The following is a 9,518-nucleotide window of genomic DNA, read 5'->3' on the forward strand; positions in this document are numbered from 1 at the left end:
TAGGCAGAGGGATCTGTGTCGTTATAATGGCGTCGATAAGCTTGGTTGGTAATAAAGGTGCACAACCAGGGCCGGAGTGGGACTCCTTTTTAGCTCTGGAGTTTCAAGCCTTAGACCGGCCCACCTCAGTCGACGACTGACTGTATTAAAATAAGGTCATTTCCAATTCAGTTTCTAATGACACTAACATGTCTTTTTCAAGGACACAGCTGCTTTAGAACTTCAAATGTTTTTCATAAATATGAGAACATTAATTCTTTATAGATATCCAGTCCTTTGTAACGGTCGTCACACAAAACAAAATATGTCAAGTCAACTTTATTGTCAATCAAACCATGCAACAGTACATCACACAGCAGACTGAAATTGCGTTTCTCCCATACTCCAATGTGCAATTTAAAACAAGATATGACACACACTAAACATAAACTAAACATTTAACTAATATACAAGAGCAATTGAATAAATAGACAATAATAAACTGTGAACAATTACCAGATATCCTGTTGTTCCAGAATATGAAGTTGAGGTATTTATTGTAGTGCAATTAGGTGCAGTATGGCAAAAGTGCAAAGTGCAGAATAGCACATAGAGGTAAGTGAATTTTGTAAACATGTTACATGTGCAAGGGATATCAACATATATGCATAAAACATTGAGTTTGCCTTTCTCACAGTTCCACAGATTTTTGTGTGTGTGGGCTGTGGGGTGTGATTTTATAATCCAGTTTTCATGAGTGAGTTGAGCAGTCTGATAGCTTGAGGAAAAAAGCTATTAATGAGTCTGGTAGTCTTGCAACGCAACGTGAACAGTTTATGTGTGGGATGGGTGAAGTCTTTGATGATGTGCCCCTACATAAGTAACCCAAACAGTATTTAACATTGAAAATGAAAACAGTATATTATACTCTGATGAGTTTCAAACTCGGATCGGCGGCGTCGAAAGGTAATGTGCTAACCACTAGACCACGACGACGCTGTTAAGCACTGCTCTGTTATCTGCTGCTATTGATGTCTACTCTTTTTCTCCCCTTTTAAGATTTCTAATCGAGTAATGTCAGATTTATTAATGTAGTGAATCATCTGATTTTCATTGAGCAGGTGTAATATTCATTAATATTCACTAAGGTGTCGCTGTTTGGGGTGGAATGGGGTGCAGATGATCATCATTAAACTGCAGGCTGCATTTTGCTTACGGGGCTGCGAGAAATTAAATAAAAAGAGCGGAGTTGCGGTAAAATAATGAATAAAAAGAGTGAGGTTATGGTCAAATAAATGAAAAAGTGCAACTGCTGAGAGTGCAAGCAGCAAGGGACACCGGCCCTCGCGGCCAAAAAAACGGACCGGCCCACTGGGAATTCTCCCGGTTCTCCCGATTAGCCAATCCGGGCCTGTGCACAACCAACAGCAACCAACCAACAGTGCAAGCGTGACAGTGAAAGATTGAAGCAGTGCACTGACGCTACACCCATAGCAAAATTTCCCTGGCCCAGATCTGGCCCACACCGTCAGCATTTGCTTGGCCCACATGCCGCAGAATTACGGTACATGACTGGACCAAGTCTGGCTTCCATACAAGAGGCAAACATGGACCATATCTGGGCCAAGTCTCAGCCAAGTTAATAACCCATAACAGGGCCTGAACCGGGCCAGATATGTTATATGTGTCACGACTGCAATGTTTTTTATAAACACAATGCAAACCGCTGAGCCAGTGTGTCGCCTATACATTTAAATTCCATTTAAGGCTGTAAGGATCACTTCTGTGTTTCCACAGTCCAGCAGTGTCTGTTCCTCCACCATCATGCATCTGTTCTGTTTTCCAGCTGTATCTGATAGTGAAACTTACACAACACAACACAACACACTCCCGCCCACACGACGACAACAATGTTCAGTTCAGTCTCAGTTCTTCTTCAACACCAGCAGCTCAACATACAGCTGAGAACGGAAACAAACCATCGATGAACATCATGTGCAGATCAGCACACCGATATCAGACACACACCGCACACCTGTCGCACTCACACACACACACACACACACACACACACACACACACACACACACACACACACACACTTGTATAGCTATCTTTATGGGGACTTGCCATTGAAATGATGTTATTACTGTACAGACTGTATATTCTATTTCAAACCCTCACAGGAAACAATCTGCATGTTCACAATGTTCAAAAATTTTATTCTGAAAGATTTATATGAGTCATTTTCCTCATGGGGACTAAAATGTCCATCCAAGGTCAAAATTTACTAATATTGCTATACTTGGGGGGACATTTTGGACACACACACACCACTCACACACACACACCCACACAAAGACATAAAGATACACATGGGCAGACATGCACACACACACACACACACACACACACACAGATACACAGACACACAAACTCATGCAGACAGACACACATATACAGACACACAGAAACAAAAACACACACAGACACACATGTACAGACACACACACAGAATACAGACACACAGACAGACATACACATATACTGTACATACACACACAAACAGACACACATATACAGAAACACACACAGACACACACACACAGACAGGCAGACACATACACAGACACACACAAAGAACAAACACACACACACACACAGACACACATACACTAAAACACAAACATACACAGGCACACAACTAGACACACACACACATACTCCGGGGCACACACACACACACAAACACAGATAATCACACACACTCAGACAGACACACACACACGCAGAGACATACACAGACACACACATACTCAGAAACAAGCACACACACACAAACAGATACACACACAGACAGATAAACACATATGCATACACACACATAAGTACACACACAAACACACACGTTCATACAGAAACAGACAGACACGCACACACACACACAAACACACACATTCATACAGAAACATACACACACACACACATTCATACAGAAACAGACAGACACGCACACACACACAAACACACACATTCATACAGAAACATACACACACACACACACATTCATTCATACAGAAACACACAGGGACACCTACACACACACTCTTTCTGATGAAAACTGCTGTCAGCTGCTGTCCACACGTCTATCCGAACATCACGTCCACACAACACACACACACAGGAGATATGTTCACACTCATTGTGTTTGTGTTCTCTCCCGACAGCTGTGTGTGTTCATTCTCGATCTCAGGATCAGATTATTCTGTCTATATAAGAGCAGCACAGAAACAGACGCGCACAAACACACACACACACACACACACATCTGACCGTCGTTCCAGCGTTCTGTTTCTCAGTGATGTGCAAGGGGCTGTCCGCCATCCCCTCCTCATGCCTGGAGAAGTGAGTATCTACTTTCTTGAACACACACACACACACACACACACACATGATGGAGAAATTGTGTTTGGATGTGACATTGTGTTGTGGTGTTTCAGGGCGAAGGGCATGAGGGTCAAACTCTCCCACCTGGCCGAAAAACAGGACAAACACAGGTAACACAACTGCACCGACTACTCCCATTGAAAGGGGTCATATCACACCGTTTTACTAGATGTTAAATAAATCTCTGATGTCTCTAGAGTGTGTGTGAAGTTTCAGCTCAAAATATCACACAGATAATGTTTAATAACTCTCTCACTGCGTTTGCGTGGGTTTCCTCCGGGTGCTCCGGTTTCCCCCACAGTCCAAAGACATGCGGTACAGGTGAATTGGGTAGGCTAAATTGTCTGTAGTATATGAGTGTGTGTATGGATGTTTCCCAGAGATGGGTTGCGGCTGGAAGGGCATCCACTGCGTAAAAACTTGCTGGATAAGTTGGCGGTTCATTCCGCTGTGGCGACCACAGATTAATAAAGGGACTAAGCCGACAAGAAAATGAATGAATGAACTCTCTGACTGACCCTTTTAGGCTTTGATTCTAATTGCGGTGTTTTGGTGACTGTCTCTTTAAATGCAAATGAGATTGTGCTCTTTTCAGAAGAGGGCGGAGCTACAAATGCCTGATAATGTTTGTATAATAGTTCCCTTTTAAACAAACATCCTGATTTGAGTGCAAATACATGACATTTTGTACTAAAACACAAAAAAATCCACTTAAGAACAGGGCATCTGCTGAGTCTTAAAAAGTCTTAAATTTAAAAATGTAGGCCTTAAAAACTCTTTAATTGACTAAAATATGGTGTTGTATTTATTTCACCCTTATTTCTCTAGCGCTTTTACAATGTAGATTGTGTCAAAGCAGCTTCACAAAAAAAAAAAAAGATCATAGTAAACGTAAACAGTGTAATTCAGTTATTAGAGTTTAAGTTCAGTTCAGTTCAGTTTAGTTCAGTGTGGTTTAATAATCACTACTGAGAGTCCAAACACTGAAGAGCAAATCCATCTATGTGCAGCTCTACAGATCCCGAACCATGCAAGCCAGTGGTGAAAAAACTTCACCAATTGGCGAAAGTGAAGAAGAAAAAAACCTAGAGAAAACCAGGCTCTCTCTTAAGCATGTCTTAAATACTTTTAAACGGGTTTCAATTTTCCTGTCCATGTGAAGCTATCCAATTAGTAAAACCAACAATCCAGCTAAAAATAAAAAAGGTTTAATAAAGGTTAAATTGGTGAACTTTTTTGACTAATATGGTATCATTATCTTCCTGACATCATTACAATGACATTTGTTTAAAGGTTCTGCATGTATTTATGCAAACATGTTTGCTGTGAATAAATGTAGTTTATTATAGTTTTTAAAACTTCTCTTTGTATGTTTTGACACATTATTTTAAATATGTGGCTGAGAAATAATGAATTTAAGTTTTAGGTGGGCAAGTACAAAAAAATATTACACTGGCCATTACCCAAAAACATCCTGTGAAAGTCTGAAATTTCATTCATAATGCTCTTAAAAGGTCTTAAAATTGACTTGGTGAAACCTGCAGAAACCCTGTAAAAAGTAAAAAAAAAAAAAAAAAAAAAAAAAAAAAAAAAAAAAAAACAACAACAACAACAGCTAGATCATTTATTTTATTTTCGGCTTGGTCCCTTTATTAATCTGGGGTCGCCACAGCGGAATGAACTGCCAACTTATCCAGCATATGTTTTACACAGCGGATGCCCTTCCGGCTGCAACCCATCACTGGGAAACATCCATACACACTCATACACTACGGACAATATAGCTTATTAAATTCCCATATAGTGTATGTGTTTGGACTGTGGGGGAAACCGGAGCACCCGGAGGAAACCCACGCCAACATGGGGAGAACATGCAAACTCCACACAGATACGCCAAGTGACCCAGCCAAGGCTCAAACCAGCGACCTTCTTGCTGTGAGGCGATTGTGCTACCCACTGCGCCACCGTAATGCTCATTATTTTCTAGACATTGTAATGAAATTCTAAGATAAGCAGAATTATTTTCACAGTTGGGTTTCTCAAAATAGCAATAATGTTCCAATAGTTTTGTTTTATATCAATCAACCGGCAATTCTGTGAAAAAACACATGAGAATAAGTTCTGTATTGTAAAACGTAAACAAATTTCTTACGACGTCTATAAATGACGAGAAAAAGTTCTGAGGAAAACATTACAGAATTGCATTTTAGAAATCAATATTACTGTATTATAGTTGTTCAAAATGACCAGATATATACAAATAAAGTGGGTCACCAAAAACCTTCATATCACAATTTAGCCATTTTCCTCAGTTCTGAAAACCCAGAAGTGTCAGAAATAAGGGTTTTTACAATCATTTTTAAATATACAAGCCACTAGCTTGCATGTTTCAGGATCTGAAAAGCTACTCATCAATGAATTTGCTCTTCAGTGTTTGGACTCTCAATAATGACTTCAAACCACACTGAACTGAGCTAAACTGAACTGAACTTAAACACTAAAAACTGAACTACCCTGATCCAGTTACTATGACCATTTATGTGAAGCTGCTTTGACACAATCTACATAGTAAAAGCGCTATACAAATAAAGCTGAATTTAATTAAATATTTATTCAGAGGATAAGCATCCCTTTAATCTACAAAGCATCTTCATATGTTTTTTGTTGTTGTTTTTCTCTCAGAGTGAATGAGGAGAAGCCGCCGCAGGATCTGGAGTCTCTGCTCAGCAGTAAACGTGAGCCTCCATGATCTCCTCTTGTGTTTGCGAAGCTCGATCTGCTCTTCATCTGAGTTGTTTATCTGTGTGTGTTCATCTGCAGTGGGCGTTCAGGCTTTCCGCTGGTTCCTGCGCTCGGAGTTCAGCGAGGAGAATCTGCAGTTCTGGCTGGCCTGTGAGGAGTACAAGAGCTCATCCGGAGCCAAGCGCATCTCCAAAGCCCAGCTGATCTACAAGCAGTTCATCAACCCTGACGCTCCACACGAGGTGAGACCAGACCAGTTTAACCCATACCTGTCAACACTGGGATGTGAAAATAAGGGATATGCCCACCATGATAAGGGATTTATATTTAGAAATTAAATATTTATATCTAATACAAACTATATATTTTTGCATTTATTAGCATTTTATATACTTTTTATTTCTATACACACATTATTTATACACTGCGAGTACACATACATTATGTAAACACATAAAATTAATAATTTAACAGCACTAGTAATGTGTGTGTGTGAAAATGTTTTATTAATATTTAATGTAAATAAAATGTTTTACAACATTTAGCCTAAAGTCATCTTTAGCTTTAATGGGAAAAATAAGTACAAAATAATATTAATCAATTATATATACATAAATCACATGCATTTACATTTAATCTAAATATTGTAATTCAATAATTTAGATTATTAATTATGTCGTTTCCTCCTGGGGGTCCAGTTTCCCCCAGTCAAAATATTGTGGTACAGGTGAATTGGGTATGCTAAAATTGACCGTAGTGTGTGTGTGTGTGTGTGTGTGAATGAGTGTGTGTAGTGTTTCTAACATATGTTAGATAAGTTTTCGGTTCATTCCACTGTGGCGATTAAAAAGCAACTAAGTCGAATAGAAAAAGAATTTTAATATATAAATATATTTTTATATATATATTTTATATATACATATACATATATATTTTTTTTATATTATATATATAAATATATTTATATATATATATATATATATATATATATATATATATATATATATAAATATTATATATAATATATATATAAATATTATATATAATATATATATATATATTATATAATATATATATATAAATATTATATATAATATATATATATATAAATATTTTTTAATATATATATTTTATATATACATATACATATATTTTTTTATATTATATATATAAATATATTTATATATATATATATATATATATATATAAATATTATATATAATATATATATATATATATATATATATATATATATATATATATATTATATAATACATATATATATAAATATTATATATAATATATATATATAAATATATATATATATATATATAAATATATACATATATATATATAAATATATACATATAAGTAAATATATATATATATATTAAAATATATATATAAATATTAATATATATATATAAATAAATATAAATATATATATAAATATATATATATTTTAATATATATATATATATATATATATATATATATATATATATATTTACTTATATATATAAATATAAATATATATATATATATATATATATATATATATATATATATATATATATATATATATATATATATGTATATATTTATATTATTTAATATTATTTTATATTTATTTAACTAAATAACCCAAACATAACCTCAATTTTCCCTTTCTAAGTTTCATTACTCTTTTTCTGACTTTAAGTTCTTGATAATATAGATGTAGTGTGTAAAGTGTGTGTTGTTTCTCAGGTGAATCTGGACAGTGAGACGCGCGAGGCTGTGATGCAGCTGATGGAGGAGCCGGCGGTGGACACGTTTGATGAGGCTCAGCTCCGCATCTTCACCCTGATGGCCAAAGACTCGTTCCCTCGATTCCTGCGCTCGGCCTACTGCCACTAAAGCACTCTCTGATCCCGTAGTCAGACTGCTGTTCATATAAGCAGACACAGTTCACATGTAGACTCTGTATTATTAAACCTGTCCATTTAATAAACATACTTGTGTCAAGAGTGCGAGTGTTTTGAAAGCTGTCTTACACACCGAGAGAGCCAATCAGAGAGCTAAAAGCTGAAGGTCAGCAGACTGAAGGCTGAATAAATCAAATAAAGCACAGAGTAGCATGGCATTGGCGACCGCAGGAAAACCTTGAGGGATTTCACACAACACAACGCAAGTGTGTGTGTGCTTAATGAAAAACACCACTGGTTTATGAGACAAACACACACTATAAAAGCTGAATGCAGCGCTGAAATGAGCTCTGGTGGCCCAGAATGAAAGAGTTTCAGATAAACTACCAGTGAAATCTAAATAAGTTGTGTATGTATTATTATGTTAGTCTTAAAGATATCTATAAGCTACTGTCAGCGTGGGATTATACATTGACAACAGGGAGAGGGGTCAACTTTTTCGATAAAGTTTATTTGTGTAATACATGCTTTAGTGAATCATATGTATTTATTTAAATAACACCTCACTTACTAATATATTAATTATATTAAATAATAAATAAATAAATAAACGCATTTAGGTGTTCAGTGTTTTGTGGAATAGTCTAGTTTTTGTATTCTAAGATGATCAGCTATTTCGGCTTACTTTAGGTCAAACTATTAGTGTAATCTAACGTTACTCTTAGAATATACATAGACATTTTTTGAGAAATCAGTCTTGTGAACTCTTACGGTGTCTATCAGTGCTCAAAATCTGCTTGTCTCACACTGTTGAATGGCATTTTTTCTTGCATGGACTGATTGGTGCGATTATGCGTTCACAATGGTATGAACCGTTATAGAGGTGGTCAAGTGAATATCTAATATTTTATTGATTAACATTATTATTTAAAATACAGACTAGAGTGAATGTTTTCTCAGTTTCAAAAGGCAGATGATTTATGAATGTCTGCACCTACCCAACCTGTGTTTAACTAATATCTGCTCCACCTACACCACCTTAACCCAACCTCCAGGCTGCAGCGATACCTTCTTGGCAACTTCAGGTTCATGCAGTGTGCTTTCTATTTGTCTTCTCATTCGGTAGAGGAAGGTTTTAGACAATATTCAATTAAAGTCAGGCATGTAACTTACACAAATATCTAACTTCTCAGTTGAATCTGGATAGAGGAGGCTATAAAAGTTGAATACAGCCCTAAAATGAAGCGGTGTTTGCCCCTAATCTAAGTGTTTCGCTAATTAAGATATTAGGAAAGGTCACAATAATTTGATCAATTTATTAAAGTTAAAATAGCAAAGATTGTGGCCAACTGTACATACAGGTGTATCCGTTCAGTGTCGATCGTCAGTCTTTTCCCGCGCGGGGAGCTCCACCTAGCGGCTGCACGAAAGATGACACGCTCC

The 9,518-nt window shown here is 36.4% G+C and overlaps 2 protein-coding genes across 3 annotated transcripts in view; one reads left to right on the forward strand and one right to left on the reverse strand.

Annotated features, from left to right (window-relative positions):
* The window catches only part of si:ch211-196h16.12, a 46,452-nt gene extending 38,275 nt beyond the window's left edge, over nucleotides 1-8,177 (forward strand). For both annotated transcript variants that reach the window (XM_087238338.1, XM_087238339.1), the window contains exons 5-9: nucleotides 3,207-3,384; nucleotides 3,480-3,536; nucleotides 6,109-6,161; nucleotides 6,247-6,410; nucleotides 7,918-8,177. In XM_087238338.1, coding sequence (XP_087094464.1) covers nucleotides 3,341-3,384; nucleotides 3,480-3,536; nucleotides 6,109-6,161; nucleotides 6,247-6,410; nucleotides 7,918-8,067 — 468 coding nt within the window. In that variant the 5' untranslated portion in view covers nucleotides 3,207-3,340 and the 3' untranslated portion in view covers nucleotides 8,068-8,177. The remainder of the gene's footprint in view (nucleotides 1-3,206; nucleotides 3,385-3,479; nucleotides 3,537-6,108; nucleotides 6,162-6,246; nucleotides 6,411-7,917) is intronic.
* A 1,199-nt stretch (nucleotides 8,178-9,376) lies between these two features.
* The window catches only part of zgc:136864, a 701-nt gene continuing 559 nt past the window's right edge, over nucleotides 9,377-9,518 (reverse strand). Inside the window, exon 3 of the mRNA XM_087238340.1 lies at nucleotides 9,377-9,518. This exon is cut by the window's right edge and continues 169 nt beyond it. The gene's annotated coding sequence lies outside the window, so the exon portion shown is untranslated.

Source organism: Danio rerio, chromosome 1 (assembly GCF_052040795.2).
Source record: "Danio rerio strain M-AB ecotype USA chromosome 1, GRCz13ab, whole genome shotgun sequence".
NCBI lineage: Eukaryota > Metazoa > Chordata > Actinopteri > Cypriniformes > Danionidae > Danio > Danio rerio.